The 18,696-nt window shown below is 35.2% G+C and overlaps 1 protein-coding gene and 2 long non-coding RNA genes across 3 annotated transcripts in view; 2 read left to right on the forward strand and 1 right to left on the reverse strand.

Annotated features, from left to right (window-relative positions):
* MCMDC2 (minichromosome maintenance domain containing 2) overlaps positions 1–17,599 on the reverse strand; it is a 36,303-nt gene extending 18,704 nt beyond the window's left edge. The window contains exons 1-11 of the mRNA XM_055318155.1: positions 17,382–17,599; positions 17,158–17,288; positions 17,028–17,087; positions 14,389–14,584; positions 13,657–13,779; positions 13,435–13,539; positions 10,891–11,016; positions 8,750–8,987; positions 4,103–4,308; positions 1,425–1,591; positions 354–533 (exon numbers count right to left, since the gene is read on the reverse strand). Of these exons, the coding sequence (XP_055174130.1) occupies positions 354–533; positions 1,425–1,591; positions 4,103–4,308; positions 8,750–8,987; positions 10,891–11,016; positions 13,435–13,539; positions 13,657–13,779; positions 14,389–14,584; positions 17,028–17,087; positions 17,158–17,288; positions 17,382–17,475 (1,626 nt within the window). The 5' untranslated portion in view covers positions 17,476–17,599. The remainder of the gene's footprint in view (positions 1–353; positions 534–1,424; positions 1,592–4,102; positions 4,309–8,749; positions 8,988–10,890; positions 11,017–13,434; positions 13,540–13,656; positions 13,780–14,388; positions 14,585–17,027; positions 17,088–17,157; positions 17,289–17,381) is intronic.
* LOC129505204 (uncharacterized) overlaps positions 1–18,696 on the forward strand; it is a 42,743-nt gene that overhangs the window by 6,036 nt on the left and 18,011 nt on the right. Inside the window, exon 3 of the long non-coding RNA XR_008663497.1 lies at positions 821–958. This is a non-coding gene — a long non-coding RNA (uncharacterized LOC129505204). The remainder of the gene's footprint in view (positions 1–820; positions 959–18,696) is intronic.
* On the forward strand, positions 2,768–13,901 carry LOC129505205 (uncharacterized). Its single transcript, XR_008663498.1, has 3 exons — positions 2,768–2,892; positions 6,770–6,952; positions 13,738–13,901. It is a non-coding gene; the product is annotated as an uncharacterized LOC129505205 (long non-coding RNA).

The raw sequence follows: 18,696 nt of genomic DNA on the forward strand, positions 1-18,696 counted from the left end.
TGTGTCTCTCATGAATAAGTAAATAAATCTTAAAAAAAAAAAAATCTAGGCACCCCTGGTGGCGCAGTGGTTTAGTGATGCCTGCAACCTGGGATATGATCCTGGAGACCCGGATCAAGTCCCATGTCAGACTCCCTGCATGTAGCCTGCTTCTCCCTCTGCCTGTGTCTCTGCCCCTCTCTCTCTCTTTCTCTCTCTCTCTGGCTGTCTCTTTCTCTCTCTCTGTGTCTCTCATGAATAAATAAATAAAATCTTTAAAAAAAATCTAATAAAGAAAACTGAGTGCTTGAATTCTATTTCAACTGAGAAACGTTAGCACAAATATGCTTGGTACTCATTTTTTCTACCTGTACCTTTTCAAAATCTTCAGTTGTGAAGTTCTTAGAAGCTACATAAAGCTGCCCTTCAGGATCAATGGCTTTCTTTAAAGTATGTTGCACAGTAGAAAGAAGTGGGTAGAAAGAAGATGATTCATTGCAATTAATCAATAATCCAAATGTCTCTAGAAGATTAGCTGGAATCAAACTGCAATCCTACATCAAATGAAAATGTAAAATGCAAACATTAAACTCTGACATTTCCAAAAACACTTTAGAAATAATTATAAATTAAGTATTGTTTATAATTATTTAAATTACTAACATAGTTATAATATTATTTCATTACAGTAAATTATAGGACTGTTTATTTTATTTTATTATTTGTTATTATTAATTATTATTTAAAATGATTCCTGAGTAGCAAGGGAACTCAATATTATCAATTTTTTAATGCTCTTTATTATTATTACTTTTAAATATTTTCTTTATTTATTCATCAGAGACACACAGAGAGAGGCAGAGACACAGTCAGAGGGAGAAACAGGCTCCAGGCAGGAGGCCTGATGGGGAACTTGATCCCAGGACTCCAGGATCACACACTGAGCCAAAGGCAGACACTCTACTACTGAGCCACCCAGGTATCTCTGTATTATTTTCTTATACATTATTCATTAAAGCCTACTCTACTGCCTATTCAAATAATAATTTCTAGTAAACAGACACCTTCTTTGCCACACTAAAAAAATGAAAAATTTCAAATAACTGCATCATTATTTAGCTCTAGTATCCTATTAAAGATAGGAATGGGTTAATAGGGATCCCTGGGTGGCGCAGCGGTTTGACGCCTGCCTTTGGCCCAGGGCGCGATCCTGGAGACCCAGGATCGAATCCCACATCGGGCTCCCGGTGCATGGAGCCTGCTTCTCCCTCTGCCTATGTCTCTGCCTCTCTCTCTCTGTGTGTGTGTAACTATCATAAATAAATAAAAATAAAAAAAAAGGAATGGGTTAATAACAAAACATTAAGAACAACAAAAATATTGAGATTAAAATCTGTGATTAAATTCCCCGAACATTCTAGAAGTAAAATATACATATAGCTTACCATCTGACCAATTAGAGTGTTGGTTTTCTGCATATTTTTCCTTGAAGATGAATCCATATCAACAAAAGACCAAAAACTGCACTGAACTGGAAAAGTCATGTGTTGATTAACATCATTCCCAAACTTCTTTCCTGGGATGTATACTGTGATGCTTCTGCTTTCCAAAACTAGGTCAAAAGACATTACCCATTTATTATTTAGGTTCATTTTGGTCTATATCTCTACAAATTAATAACAAATACTATTATATAGCATTTTACCGCCTAAGTGTTGGACAGTAAAGGCACAAGTAAATTGGTTGTTTGCAAGACATGGCTAAAATTAGAGGTTCTGCCAAAAAAAGAACAAGACAAGAAAAATATTTGAATGTTTATGTGTCCCATGACTTTATGAGAACAACAGTCTACAATATGTAGCTGGAATTATGGTGAGTGTCTGGGTGGAATAGGCAGAGTGTTAAGAGACTGATCATATAGTTCATGCTTACAAGGGGGGGCTGAAATTAAGCAATGTTCTTTTATGTGGAAAAAAGAAAGCAGGACATATATGTGAGAGTGAAAGAGGGTAAGTAAGATTGAGAGAGAATATAAACTACAACGACTAGGGGAAAATATATCTCAAATCCAACATGCTGAAAACCAAATTCATCATTTCTCCTCTTCAAATGGCTCTGTATACATTACTCACAATTAGGGGTATCACCATCCAACTACTTAAAACCCATGTAAAAAAAAGTAGAAGTAACATAATCTCCTTTTTATCCTTCCTTCACCCCTTACAACCATTCAATGTATGGATTCATTCTGATTCCTAAGATTCTATCTTCCAAATATTTATCAAATTAGCCTTCATTCATGATAACAGAGTCTTTTGCTTATATTTATCTTTCCCTTGGGTCATAAGGTAAGTATATATTTTTGACACTATAGAAACTGCTAGAACAGTTTTCAAAAAGGTTGTACTATGTACCAACAGTATATAGGAATTCCAGTTTTTCCACAACCCTGGTAACATTTGTTGTCAATCTTTTTAGTTTTTGCCATTCTAGTAGCCAGGGCCAGCTACTTAATATGTGGGTCCAGTGTAGACTAAAAATATGGGCTCCTTAATCAAAAGCAAGGGAAAAGCTACTGTTAAGAGTACTAATATGTAAAGATTTTTCCTTTAAAAATATTTTATCATTTATGAAATGTAATAAGATTGGTCTGGAGAAATCAGAATCCTCATCCTTTACTGGTGGGAATGTAAAATTGCATAGCCACTGTGGAAAACAGTTTGGTGGGTCCTCATTAAGTTAAACACAGAATTACCTTATGATCTAGCATTCCACTTCTAGGTATACACCCAAGAATTGAAAGTAAGGACTCAAACAGATACTTGGACTCTGTTCAGAGCAACATTATTCACAACAGCCAAAGATAGAAACAACCTAAGCATCCCTCAACAAATGAGTGAATTTTAAAAAATGGTATGTACATAAAATGGAATCTTATTCAGCAATGAGAAAAGAGATTCTTGAATAGACAAATTCATAAAGACAAAGTAGAGTAGAGGTTACTAGGGGCTGGAGGTAGGGGGAGGGATAGGGTGTTACTGTATAAATGGGCACAGAGTTTCTGTTAGGCATTTATGAAAAGTTCTGGAAATGGAGAGTAGTAATGATTACATAACATTGTGAATGTACTTAATGCCACTGAATTATACACTTTAAAATGGTTAAAATGGTAAATTTTATGTTATGTGTATTTCACCATAGACGAGAACTCCCTCAACTTGGAAAAGAATATCTATAAAAAACCTATAGCTAACATCATATTTAATGGTGACAAACTCAAAACTTTCCTGCTAAGATCAGGAATAAGACAAGGATCTCTCTCTTCACCACTGTTTCTCTTTCTTTTTCTTTTTTTTTAAGATTTTACTTATTTATTCATACTACACTTGATCTTAGCCAAAAGGCTATACTACACTACACTTGATCTTAGCCAAAAGGTGGAGAAGCGATAGATTTTACTTATTTATTCATGAGAGACAGAGAGAGAAAGGTAGAGGGAGAAGCAGGCTTCCAACGAAGCAGGGAGCCCGTAGGGACTCGATCCCAGGACCCCAAGATAATGACCTGAGCTGAAGGCACAAGCTTAAATGACTGAGCTACCCAGGGAGCCCTCACCACTGTTTTTCTTTCTTTTTTTTTTTTTGATTTTTTTTTTTAAATTTTTATTTACTTAGGATAGTCACAGAGAGAGAGAGAGAGGGGCAGAGACACAGGCAGAGGGAGAAGCAGGCTCCATGCACCAGGAGCCTGATGTGGGATTTGATCCCGGGTCTCCAGGATCGGGCCCTGGGCCAAAGGCAGGCGCCAAACCGCTGTGCCACCCAGGGATCCCCTCACCACTGTTTTTCAACATCAGAGTGGAAGTCCAAGCTAAAAACAGCAGACAAGAAAAGTAATCTGGGCCAATAAAAACTTACATGTTAGCACAACTTAGGGCAAAAGCCAAAACAGAGCATTTGTATATTAAATTTCTCTTTTTATTTATAAAGGTAAAAGGAGAAATATTATTTAATATAATTTCTCAATTCCTAAAATGTGTACAATACAAAGCTGTTAAGTAACTCCTTGACAATAATGATACTATCAAACAGGTAAAAATTAATTAGAAAAAAATATTGTTTACCTGATTGAAGCTGTTCTAGTTTATCTTTTTTGTGTGAAGCCAAGTCTCCTATAAAGCAGATACCACCTTTAGCTAGCAAAGCACTGCCAGCTTGAATGCTAACTGCTCCAGTTCCATATTTATTCCTGGTTAGAGTAGGAAAAATTTCAGTAGAGACTGGATTACGTATACCACGGGGCACAAGGTTTATACTAAAATTCAAAAGCCTAGGAAAAAATAAATTACTCATTACTATTATTCAATGTTTGACTTTCAGAAGTGATAATGTATAACAGCTACACAATTAAATTTAATCTGAATGTTTCATGAGCAACTTTTTTTTTAAGATTTTATTTTTAAGTAATCTCTATACCTAACATGGGGCTCATACAACCCTGCAACCAAGAGTTGCATGGTCTACTGACTGACCCAGCCAGACAACCCCTAGTGAACACCTTTTCTAAGGTGTTCATATAAAAGGTGTCTAAGGTGTCTCATATAAAAACATATATGAGACATGGTCCTTAACTTGGAAGGTTCACAGCCTAAAAAGAGAGACATAAACAAAAAACTAAAACACAATGTGTTTTCATGAGAACATCCACAGGAGAGTATTACTTCTTCCTGGAAGGAAGTCAGAGAAAGGTACAAAGAGATGACATTTGAACTGGGCCTTCCTCTTTATGGATTGCTTTCTTTTGTTTATTCAGAATTTTTGCATTTAGGCTTGCCAATAGCCCATAAAGACTATCTCTGCTGCCTACTTATCATGGTAACTCTTGATATATCTTTCTGTTTTCTAATCTCTTTGCCAATTGCCTCAGCCTCTTCATTTCTCAAATTTAGATTTTTTAAAAAAGATTTTATTTATTCATGAGAGACAGAGAGAGAGAGAGAGAGAGAGAGAGAGGCAGAGGCAGAGACAGAGACAGAGGGAGAAGCAGGCTCCCCACGGGGAGCCCAGTGTAGAACTCGTTCTTGGAACTCCAGGATCACGCCCTGAGCAGAAGGCAAGACACCCAACAACTGAGCCACCCAGGTGTCCCTCAAATTTACATTTTAAGAAAGGCTTATGATTGTCTTAGCTTAGCTTTCAAATCCTTGCCACAGAAATCATAGCTTGGGGCGCCTGGGTCTGCCTTCAGCTCAGGGCGTGATCCCTCAGTCCTGGGATAGAGTCCCACATGGAGCCTGCTTCTCCCTCTGCCTCTGTCTCTCATGAATAAAGAAATAAAATATTAAAAAAAAAAAGAAATCACAGCTTGCTGGTGCAATCAACTATAATGAGCAGACATAGACAGACATCCAGTGTAAAAGAGGACGAAGCAGTATTTTTACATATGGATAGGTAGATGCTATAAAATTTCTAGTGTTTATGCCATTCTAAGAAATTTGGATGTTAGTTTGAAGATATATAAATGGGGGAATGAGATTTATTAAGAAACTTTTGCAAAAGTGTATAGCAGTGGTTTTCAACCCTAGCTCATATTAAAATACCTGGGGAGATTTTAAAAATTCCAATGGCAAGCCCCACCCCAAACCATTCTAGGGGTGGGCCAAAGTCACAATATTTTAAAAAAAATTCTCCCAAGTGGGGCACTTAGGTGGCTCTGTCAGCTAAGCATCCAGCTTTTGATCTCAACTTGGGTCTTGACTCAAGGTCATGGGTTCAAGCTCCATGAGGTGCTCCATGCTGGGCATGGAGCCTGGTTAAAAAGGAAAAAAAAATTCTCCCAGATAATTTTAATATGCAGGAAGGTTGAGAACCTAGTTATATAGAACAAGGGGTTCAAACTTGTGTGTCTACAGATTGGAATCCAATGAGAATTTTTTTAAAAATATTTTATTTATTCATAGAGACAGAGAGAGAGGGGCAGAGACACAGGCAGAGGGAGAAGCAGGCTCCATGCAGGGAACCTGACGTGGGACTCGATCCCAGGTCTCCAGGATCACACCTCAGGCTGCAGGTGGTGCTAAACCGCTGCACCACGGGGGCTGCCCGAGAAATTTTTTTAAAATAGTGATACAAGGTCACACAATGTAAAGTCAAAATACAAAAATCAATTATATTTCTATATATTCGCAGCAAACATGAAAAATGAAATTAATAAAACACTACTATTTTTAATAACATCAATATTTTCAAATATCTAGAAATCACTCTAGCAAAATACTGGCAAGACCTTTATAAAACATTGCTAAGAGAAATTAAGGAAGATTTAAATAAATGGAGATATACACTACATTCATGGATCAAAAGACTCAATATTGTTAAGATGTAAATTCTCCCTAAAATTGATTTATAAGTTAAATGCAGTTCCAAAAAAATCTTTAATGGCCTTTTTTTGGGGGCTGGTAAGAGATTGGTGTTAATATATGGATTCTAAATTTTTTAAGAAAATGAAAAGGACCTAAAATAGTGAAAAAGAATCTTGAAAATGAAGAAAAAGGTTGTACCACTTTGATTTAAAACTTAACATAGAACTACAATAATAAAAAATGTATGGTACTATATAATTATGGACAAATAGGTCAAAATAACAGAAAAGAGTTCAAATTGATTTAGGTATAAAAGTTCAATTTTATACCTAGTTTATATCTAGTTCAACTGATTTCCAACAATGGTGCCACAACAATTCAATGAGGAACAGAAACTCTTTTCTTTCTTTCCTTTTTTTTTTTTTTTAGATTTTATTTATTTATTCATGAAAGACACAGAGAGAGACACAGGCAGAGGGAGAAGCAGGCTCCATGCCAGGAGCCCGATGTGGGACTCGATCCTAGGTCTCCAAGATTACGCCCTGGACCGAAGGCATGAGCCAAACCACTGAGCCACTCAGGGATTCCCCCAGAAAGTCTTTTCAACAAAAGGTATGGAAAAACTGTATAAATGCATAGGAAAAAAACATTAAACTTGACTCCTATCTCACACCATATATAAAAATTAACTTATGATGAATAGCAGACCTAATATGAAAGCAAAAACTACAATGCTCCTAGAAGAAGATATAAAAAAAAAATCTTTATGACCTTAGTGTAGGAAAAGATTTTTTTAGGGTTTTATTTATTTATTCATTAGAGACACTGAGAGAGGCAGAGACATAGGTAGAGGGAGAAGCAGAGTCCCTCCAGGGAGCCTGATGGGAGACTTGATCTCAGGACCCCGGGATCATGACCTGAGCCAAAGGCAGACACTCAACCACTGAGCCACCCAGATGTCCCTGGAAAAGATTTCTTAAACAGAATCCAGAAAACTCTAAACTTAAAAAACCCAATAAATTGAATTTCATCAAAATGAAAAAGTTTGCTCATCAAAGACATTTTTAAGGAAAAAAAAATACTAGCTTTAGACTAAAAGAAAAATCTCATGGTACATATATGTGACAAAGGATGTGTATCTAGAACAATCCCACCTAACAGTGGGCAAAGGACTTGAACAGACAGATACTTCATAAAAGAAGATATGTGAGCAGCCAATATGCCAATAAGCAAAGACCAGCAGTTATCAGTTGAAATGTAAATTACAAACATAACGTGATACCATTTCACATGCACCAGAATGGCTAAATTGAGAAAGACTGACAATACCAGATGTTGGTGATGATAGAAACAAGTGGAACCTTACATTGTTGGTAGAAATGTAAAATGGTATAACCACCTTGGAAAACCTTTTGGCAGTATCTCATAAAGTTAAATATATACACCTAATAACATAGCAATTCCAGTTCATATCCAAGAAAATGAAAATACAAGTCCAGAAAAAAGACCTGTATAGGAATGTTTACAGCAGATTCATTTATAATCTAAGCTCTAATTAAAGAAATGCAAATTAAAATAAAATACCATTTTCCACCCATCAGAAGGCTAAATTTAAAAGTCTGATAATACCCAGTGTTGGTGAGGCTGTGAGGAAACAAATACTCTTAGGCTCATCCGTGGAAGATTAAATTGGTACAATCTGTAGCAGTCTGTACCACATTTACATTGCAATTTAATTTTAGCAAAACATCATCTGTCCAATTAAGTTAATTTGCATTTTTTAAATTTTAAATTCATTCTATAAATTTGTTTTTGCTTTACAAATGCATCCAAGGTATTAATACAAGAAGTTTATCCCTAGCTTTTGAACACTTAAGTAACTTTAAAAATGGTACTTCCTAGTGGGGAGCCCCAAAATGTTGAGTAGATGTTTATTCCAAAGTTAGGATGATAGCCCCAAAACAGTAATTGTGGCACTTTTCACAGACTTATTTGGATACAGTGCATGAGTATTTTTTAATGGAATCTTGTAGAAAAATAAGACAATGGCTTGTTGGCTCTTAGGGGGAAGATTATTTTTAAATGAAAGCAAAGTACAAAAGCAGAACACTGATCTAGGGAATGGGGGAAAAGGAAGCCTGTTAAGGATGCATTTATTTGTAAACTAGGTCTGAGTGGGGAATTGGTTGAAATTTTGAATGGTTAGATCCTCAAAATACTGAGGCAAATATCCAATTAATCAATTCCTGTTTTTAAAGTTTTGAACTTCGTTAATAAAAGTCTTTTTTTAAATATTTATACTGTCCAGATAAATTCTAAATATTTGTCTTGTAATAATGCTCATGGAAAGGATTTATGCAAATCTATGACCACTTTACAATTTGAAAACATTCATGTCACATATTTTACCTGTCTATAAGTAGAGTATCACTTGTTATAATTAAAATATCCAGGCAATCTTTCAGTTCCTTGTTACGGTCACATGTTTGTACCAGACTCATCAGTAAACAGAGCTTGAGCAAATTATAAGTCCCAGGAGGAACAATTTGTGATGCAAAGATATTGGCAAGTATTGCTGTAAATTTCCAGCATGAGTTGGACGTCAAAGAGAGAAGATCCTTGAAATTGTTGCTAATTCCTGAGGGAACTGAAAATAAATATTAACACGTTTTTAAAAAGGGGTTTTAAAACAAGAAAATGACATTATAGATTTCTAATTCCATTTATCTAAAATATTATCAAATTGTAGTTCTAGTAATACCATATAGATTCAAATTCTTTTCCTTTTAAGACCTATGTGAACAAAGCCAGGTCAGAGGCCTCCTGTATTGCAGTGTTTGCTTTTATATTTCTGTTTAAAACAATACCACCTTTAGTGAGAGCTAAATAGTAGAATGGGAAATATTTGAATGTTGTTGTTAAAAGGGAAGATTTACTGTCTATTACGGAAGATTTACTATTACTTTGAAAGCACTGTACTGTACTTTACTGTAACATTCTAGATCTTTTCCACTCCCCTACTCTATCCAGCTCCTGAAAGAAATGAGTGATTTAATCCAATTGATCACTGGGAGGAATAGCTGTGCATACATAACCTACTCCCTTTCTCCTTCCTCTTAAGCCACCATCATAAAGCAATTATTTCCTGTATCCATTTATACTTACGGACCAAGGGAGACCTACTTTAGTGTAGCTCCTGACACATTTGGGTGGTTAAATCTGCCTAATTCTGTAGTGCAGCATGAGAAAAAATACATTTTCATCTACATATAAATCATGCTCTGCTGCCAAATCAATAAACTGGAAACACTTCAAAGAAAAAAATATTTAAAATATCATTAAAATATGTATTGTCCATTAGTGCTTCCTTTCATCAATATTTTTATTCTTTTAAGAAATTTTTCTCTTCTGGGATGCCTGGGTGGCTCAGCGGTTGAGCATCTGGCTTCAGCTCAGGGCATGATCCCGGGTCTGGGGATCAAGTCCCACATCGGAATCCCTATGAGGAGCCTGTTTCTCCCTCTATGTCTCTGCCTCTCTCTGTGTGTCCCTCATGAATAAATGAAATCTTTAAAAAAAAGAAAAAAAAAAACTTTTCAAGACAGGCAGAGGTATCTAGTATCTACTTGCATTTAAAATTCAACTTGGGGGATCCCTGGGTGGCGCAGCGGTTTGGCGCCTGCCTTTGGCTCAGGGCGCGATCCTGGAGACCCGGGATTGGATCCCATGTCGGACTCCCGGTGCATGGAGCCTGCTTCTCCCTCTCCTGTGTCTCTGCCTCTCTCTCCCTCTCTGTGTGACTATCATAAATAAATAAATTAAAAAAAAATTAAAAAAAAAATAAATTCAACTTGGGCCTCTATTATTGCAGATGGTTAACTAATGAATCCAAAAACTTTCTAAATCTATTCAAGATTTAACTAGTCTTTTCCTACTTTAATTATTTGTGTGCCAAGTTAAAAGATTAGGTCTGCCCTCCACTTTTACTTAATGCTAATTTACGTTTGAGTTGTTAAAGGAAATTACCAGTATTAAGGTATATTTTAGCCCCCATCTGCCTTTCTCTTTTGTCTTATTTCTTGATTGGTTCAGAAGTCAGATGAGGAAAAGGATGCTACTGTATTGGGTTCTTTTTCTCAGGCCACGAGTTACTTTGTCTTAGTCAGAAAACAAAAGGTTGGGTAGAAAAACCTTTTGATGAATCTCTAACTCTTGGCATCTGGACACAATTTTCTCATTGCTAATTATGAAAAAATCAAAAGGTTTAGGCAAAAAATGGAGTCCTTCCTGTGGACAAGGTTCTACATTATCACATTTTATCTCTTTTAAAGCATTTATTGTGTGAAATCGTCTTGTTGATTAGTTTACATGATTACTGATTGTCTACCACGACTTAAAAGTAGGAACCTTGATTGCCCTAATTACAACTATATACCTAGTGCTTAGAAGAGTGTCCAGCAATACTTATTTCCTGAGCAAATACTTATTTCCTGATCACATGGACTTAAATTTAAATATCTGTTAATATATGCTACTAACAATTTTCTTACCTTTTGGATTGCAAAAAATGATACTGTTTGCCTCTATACAGACAGCAGTTTGTGAAGTTTTTACACAGGTTGGAATTCCAATAATTTTATACTCACTTCCTATATTCATTTTACCCACTGATTCATCTAAGATTAGTAAACACAAAGAAAATATGTATTCACTAAATGAAACTTTACATGATCATATGGTTCTAAGATCTAGAACTAATAACTCAGTAGTCAAGCTGGTTGTAAAGCATCTACCTTTGTTTAGTACAGTATCTATACAGAGTAGCACTAATAGTGTAAATTGAGGCAATTTTATTGCTGATAAGTTTTTATATTTATAGGCAATGACGAGTTAACCTCAAGAAGCATGAGACATAGCAACTAGATAGTCTCCTTTAATATAACTAAAGGAAAAAAAGATCATTCTATTTAAGACAAAACATCTTTTCATTAAATGACAAAAACTGTTAATAAAAATTCCCTTATACATAATAATTTGAGAAGAAAATAATTTATAAGTATTGTTCATTGCCTACAATATAGACAAGGTATTTTTACACATATTATCTAATTGAAAACTATTAGATATTGTTATTCCTGTTTTGTACCTGAAGAAATTGGGAAGTTAAGTAAATGGTACAAGTCTAAACAATATGTAGCAGAACTGAAACTCACATCTAGATCTGCCTATCTCCAAAGTCTACCTTCTTGCACTATGCTAGATTTTCCTTTTCACATCTACAGACTGGGCAAAGCTTTTGCACAAATTCAAAATTGATTGACAGACTGTTTTAAGTAGGCTCCATGCCCAGCATTGGAGCCCAATGCGGGGCTTGAGCACAGGATGGCAAGATCAAGACTTGACCTGAAATTGAGTCAGACACTTAACCAACTAAGCCACCCAGGCACCCCTCAAAATTTATCTTAAAAACACATACTAAAGGGACACCTGGGTGGCTCAGCGGTTGGGCATTTGCCTTCGGCTCAGGGTGTGATCCTGGAGTCCCGGGATCGAGTCCCAGGTCGGACTCCCTGCATGGAGCCTGCTTCTCCCTCTGCCTGTCTCTGTCTCTCTCTCTCTCTCTCTGCCTCTCATGAATAAAAGAATAAAATCTTAAAAAAAAATAAAAATAAAAACATATACTAAAAACCTTGATCCTCCAATACACAGTTAGAAGTTGGGTGGTTGTAAAGCTATAAAGAAAGGCTTAAGGGCAGCCTTGGTGGCTCAGCGGTTTAGCGCTGCCTTCAGCCAAGGACACGATCCTGGAGACCCAGAATCTAGTCTCATGTCAGGCTCCCTGCATGGAGCCTGCTTCTCCCTCTGCCTGTGTCCTGCCCCCCCCCCCCCCCGCTCTCTATGTCTCTCATGAATAAAAAAATAAATAAATAAATAAATAAATAAATAAACCCCAAACCAAAAAATATAGGCTTTGAGGCCAGAAAGCCTGAATTTAAATCATGACTATGCCACATATTTAGCTATGTGACTTTGGACAAGTAACTTCTCTGTGCCTGAATTTCCAAGTTGTAAAATTGAGATAACAATAGAACTTACTTGATAGGGTTGTGACTAAATGATTTAATATATGTAAGAGTGCCTGGCACACAGTTAGTGCTATATAAAAATTACCTATTATCATCTGTGCTTACATGCTTGCCTCATCCTTGTCAGGCCATGGTGGAAAGAGTTTTTGTTTGGGTCTCTACTTCCCTATCTCTTGATTTTCTTTTTCTTTTTCTTTTTTTTTTTAATTTTCTTATACATGGTTGACATCCAAGTTCTCTCTTTTTAAACAGTTTAACTCCTCCAATTTCAACCCAAGAAAAGAGGCTGAGCCCCATCCTCATTTTCACAGTTCCAGCTTTTCAGTGAAGATTCACCCTTCCCTGGGTGATTGATACCGAAAATGATTTCCTCCATGGCAGACTGTCCACTCACAGGTTTTTACTCATGCAGTTCTCAACAGTTAATCATATGTCACAACTCATTCATTTTTTAAACAAATATTTATTGAGGTTTTATTATGTACAGTAAAAAAAAAAGTCCTTACTTTCATGAAATTTACATTATAAAATAACTCCAGGGCCTCCTCAACAGCTCAGTTGGTTAAGAGGCTGACTCTTGGTTTCAGCTCAGGTTATATCTGATCTCCCTGCTCAGCAGGGAGTCTGCTTTCCCTCTGCCCCTCCCTCTGCTTGCACATACTCTCTCTCTCAAATAAATAAATAAATCTTTAAAAAATAAATAAAATAACCCCAATATTTACATAATATACAACATAAAATGATGGGAGACCATTACCATAAATAAGTGTATCCCTGAAATTTAGCACAGTGCTTAGAGCATAGCAGGTGCTAATACCTTTTTAAGTTAATGATATATGACTTAATAACTGATATATTAGCTAAATATAACTCTTTAAAACACTCAAAAGAGACCTGTGATTCTTAAGCTATAGAAGCACCATTTATAATACATGGCTATAAAGAAATCAATTACATATTCATATATTTTAGAGCAATTGGTTTTTAGTTCATACAAAACTTACTTACCTCTTAGAAAAATTGTAAGAGATTGAAACCTAAATGGCTGGTTGTTAGAATATCCTTTAAAAGCCTGAAGTGCCTTTGCTGTGATTAATTCAACTATCTGTTTATCTTAAGGCAAACAGCAAAAAGAATAGTTATTTGAATATACATTTAATTGAATTTCCACATTAACATATCAAACACTATTTTAAAATTTGTAATTACAAAATATAAATGCATTTTTACCACCAAGTACTCTAAATTTTCTGTCTTCTTGAAGCGAAGATGAACATAGATTACACAAAAAGTCATTTCTTACTGTTGCAGATTCTGTAGCACCAGGCACATGCACTCTTATATACTGAAATCCTGAAAGAAAACAAAGGTAAGCTAAATTTGATTTTAGATTTAGCTATCCATTTTCAGTCCTTTAAAATTAATCTAATTCAAAGTATAATTCAATTTTGCATATGGGTTCAGAGCAGTTCAATGAACATTTATTGCACGGCTATTTCTCGCCAGGCACTATGCCAAGGTACTAGTGATATGGATACTTAAACATACAGTTTCAAAAAGGAGCAATAAGAAACAGATAATTTCAATAAGTGGTATTCATTTAGAGTGGCATAGAGAGGAATGGCATCCAACCCAATGAGAAGTGGGGATGAATGGAAAAGATGTCCGGAGAGGGACTGAAGTGAAGTTAAGCCAAAGGTTTGAGAGACGACATTACAGGGAGAGGTAACAGCATGAACAGTCATGAAACAATGTGTGAGAACAAGTACTTCAACAATCCAAGATAGTAGGGAAAGAAAAGAATGCACTCTTCAAGATTATGCAAAGTGAACTTATAAACATGAAATACCAAGTTTTATTCTATTCTTTCTACTCTATGAATGTTTCATAACTAATGGTAAACACGATTTAGGATTAAACAATAAATTGCTTGACGTTTTGATTTTACATTTTTATATCTACCTTTTGAAAGAGGGCATGCTCCATCCGAACAAAGAAATCTTGCACCTTGTGTATACTTGGTTACAGTTGTCATTGAAATTACAATTCCTTGCATCATATAAAATCTTTGAGATGCATAATCAAGTGGAAACTCACAAAGATCAAGACTATAACTTCGCAGTTGTGGTAAATGTGTTAACTTCAGCACTATATTAATCTAATAAGAATGTAAAAAATGGTATTAATAAAAATTGAAGATCCAAGTGGACTTGCATTACACTATAGTAAGTATATCTGTGGAGTAAATCAAGTAAATGATTTGTTACTGTTATTAGGAAACAAAATTTAAGCATAAGAAAAAAGATTTAAATATAAAATTAAAGATGTAAACCCCTTAAATCTTACATTTTAATTGAAAATATTATTATGAATTATTTTTCTTTAAAACCACAAATTCCTGGCTATAAAACAAGACCTACACTGAAAAGACCTACAAAACAATGACAATCTAATACTAATGAATACTTTTAGTGCCAGACTGTGATCTCTTAAATGTAATTTTTCACCAAAAGGAACCAAGGCTGCTTAAGGGAAATGACTGACTGTAGGTCTGGGGCAGAAGATATACCAGATGGACCTCGTACACCTCCGTGTGCCAGAAACCAAGGGAGCTACAAAAAAATTAAAACATGGGTTGTGCCAAAAGGACATAAAAGCAAACTCTAAGGGACTCCCAATGATCAAAAGTACAATAATATGAATATCAAAAAGAGTGACAAAGATTCATTGAAATATATTAGAAATATTTTAAAATTTATGAGTTACTCATAATAAAAAAAGGAAAAACAAAACCAAAAAAATTATTGGTCATTATTGGAGGCTCCTAGATTTCAATTCATTATTCTCTGAAAATTTATTTTTTTTATTATTTTATTTTAAAATTTTTTTTTAATTTTTATTTTTTTTTTAATTTTTATTTTTATTTTAATTTATGATAGTCACAGAGACAGAGAGGCAGAGACACAGGCAGAGGGAGAAGCAGGCTCCATGCATCGGGAGCCCGACGTGGGATTCGATCCCGGGTCTCCAGGATCGCGCCCTGGGCCAAAGGCAGGCGCCAAACCACTGCGCCACCCAGGGATCCCTATTTTTTTATTTTTTTATGACAGTCGCACAGAGACGAGAGAGAGAGAGAGAGAGAGAGAGAGAGGCAGAGACATCCATGCACCGGGAACCCGACGTGGGATTCAATCCTGGGTCTCCAGGATCGCGCCCTGGGCCAAAGGCAGGCACCAAACCGCTGCACCACCCAGGGATTCCTATTCTCTGAAAATTTATAAATGGAAAGAATCAACCATTTATTCTGCCTTTCAGGTACAAACTGTATTTCAGGGTGACCAAATAGTTGATGAGAGAAAACTTCTGCTATAGAATAACTTCAACTAATAAATTCAGAAAGGTTGCTGAAATTAGAAAAATCACAATTTTGCAACTTCTAATGAAATAATGGATTCTAGGTAATGGCCATCAGTGGCTGCAAAAACGATTAGGTGAATATTGATGGGAGAGTATATATTGAAGAGATCAGACTGACATTACCAGAACCCACTGATCAGTAATTCTGGGATTACTAAAAGTGGAAAAACAGTGTATTTCTAATGTAGTACAATATAAAATACATGACAATAAGTATGACTTATTCTTGTCAAAATGAGTTGAATCTGAATTTTTTTTAAAATTTTATCCATAAGACAGAGAGAGAGAGAGAGAGACAGAGACACAGGCAGAGGGAGAAGCAGGCTCCACATGGGAAGCCCAATGTGGGACTCAATCCTGGGACTCTGGGATCATGCCCTGAGCCGAAGGCAGACACTCAACTGCTGAGCCACCCAGGTGTCCTGAGTTGAATCTGAATTTAAGCAAGTTTTTAGAGCCAATTTATATTTTTCAGAAATATGGGGTATGGAAGAATAAATACCATAAAACATAATCAGACAAATCCAGAGTATGAAACATTGTACAGAACAATTAACTAGTTTCTTCAAAAACTCAGTGGAATAAAAAAGGAAGAGGGAAGAAATTGCTCTAGGTTAAAAGAGGTTTAATGAAACTAATTATAATGCATAGACCTTGTTTTGATCCTGATTTGAACAAATCAATTTTGAGACACTCTTGAGAGCCCAAATGGGTAATTTAAATATGACCCAGATATTAGATGGTACCAAAAAAATTGTTATTTTGTAAGGGGTCATAATGGCACTGTGGTTATATAAGAAAAATGTCTGCAACTTTTAGAAGTTGATACTAAAGGCTGTAGGGGGTATCATTAGGATGTCTGGGATTTGCTTTAAAATATTTTGGCAAAAAATGGATGATGCAGGTATAGCAAAATATTATAAACTATTAAATCTAAATGATAGCTATATAGAGGTCACTGTATTATTCTCTTTGTTTTGGGGTATGTTTGAAATGTTTTATTATAAAATTTTCCAATGTTATAATAGAAGAAGCAAAGATGTGTATTTAAGATACTGTGTTGAACTCTGAAGAAATGTAGTCTCTTTTTTAATGAACAAAAGTATGAATATAAAAATATTTATTTACAAGTAATTATCAAGTTTTTACCTTAGGTTTCTTTGTTAAATTTAAGTAAAACTTACTTGAGTTTCAGTCTGTAATTGTCCAATTAATGAGAGAGTCTTAACAGCAGTAAAACAGACCTGTGATTTCAAACAAACAAAGTTACCAAAAATTCCACGTGGCATAAAATTATTTCTTTCTTTAACTTACTGATTGAAAAACTTGAGCAGCTTTTAAAGGCTGGTGTAAAATGTGATTTCCTAGTTCAGCATCCAATTCAGTAATATCAGAGGGATTTATTAAAATATTGAATCGATACACAGCATAACTTTGTTTTGAATCTGTAAAGATACACAAATATAAAAATGCAGATAGTTACATGTAGGGATTTATTTTAAAGTTTCTTAAATATAAAGTCCCTTTGTTGAACATACCATTGTAGGACCTGCAATCATCTATAAACTTTTGGAGGCCTCCACTTCTGTCAAGATAGATCAGGGCTGCCTCTTTCATTTTTAGATTGGACATTTTCTTCTGGTTAATGATTCTTCTCTATTACTAAGTGATTAAACTACTGGCTGGTAAAGACTACAGGTGGTGAAATGCACAGAAAAGATGAGACTACCTAGAAATAAAATAAATTAGAATTTTCAATTCATGATCTCTAATAAAACCTCACAACTGTTCAACGTAAAACTGAGAGTGAAATGAGGTAATATTTTCAAATTAAAAAAATTCCTGCCCCCCCCCAAAAAAAAAATTCCTGCCCAAAAGGAAACAAAACTTTGTGGGTTTTTTTGCCAAATAACATTTTTTATCGACAGTAGGTCATACTATTCTCCACAAGATTGCAAATTTAAGAACAGGAGCCTCAACTGTCTCTTTGCAGAGTAGGTGTTCTCATAAAATGCTTGTTGGAATAAATAGTAGATGATGAGGTCCTCTTGCAGAGCTTGTTTATTAAAAAGTGAAAGTGGTAAAAGTTGTTCCAAAAATTCAATCTAAGTAAAATGTAGTTAACCTAAAAAGTCTGAGGACTTAGTTCCAGATCCAACATAACACATTAAACCTTGGTAATGAGAATGAATATGTCAAATTCATTTAAAGACAGCAAACAGTAATTGGAAACAATAAATACCAATTGTATCAGGTGTTAGGGATAAAATGGTTAAGATTGGATCCTGCCTTCAAGGAGTTGCCAATTAAGAGAAGTCGGAGATAATGACCATCACATTTACTCATCATCAAGTATTTATTGGGCACTTAACTATTTATTAGATACCAGACTGTCCTAGACACCGGGGATACAAAGATGAGTAAAATGATTCCTACTGTTCACAAAGAGTACAGTGAGAGATGAGAGACATGTAAAAAAGTTATAACTTACTTGCTATAAAATAAATATTAATGTACAAGATATATCAAATAGTTCACAAAACGGCATCATCCTTGTGTTAGGGGCATAATATTTTCTATTGTTTTAGGACATTTTGACTTAATACAATGGGTCATAGAGCAAAAACAATGAATTCTACTTTAAAGGTGACATTTGATAAAGATTTCACTAATTGGAGATGTGAAAACAGAATTTTTCCAAAGATGGGGTAATCCCTTGTTACCCCAATTTTCAGACCTACAGTATTGAATCCATGTCCTTATTACTATTTGGAATTCAGGTCACTTTCCAAAGAAACGTAATTGAGACCTGTCCTTTTTGCTATTATACGGGGGGGTAAAGTTCAGAGTTCC

Source organism: Nyctereutes procyonoides, unplaced genomic scaffold, assembly GCF_905146905.1.
Source record: "Nyctereutes procyonoides isolate TBG_1078 unplaced genomic scaffold, NYPRO_anot_genome, whole genome shotgun sequence".
In the NCBI taxonomy this organism is placed as follows: Eukaryota; Metazoa; Chordata; class Mammalia; order Carnivora; family Canidae; genus Nyctereutes; species Nyctereutes procyonoides.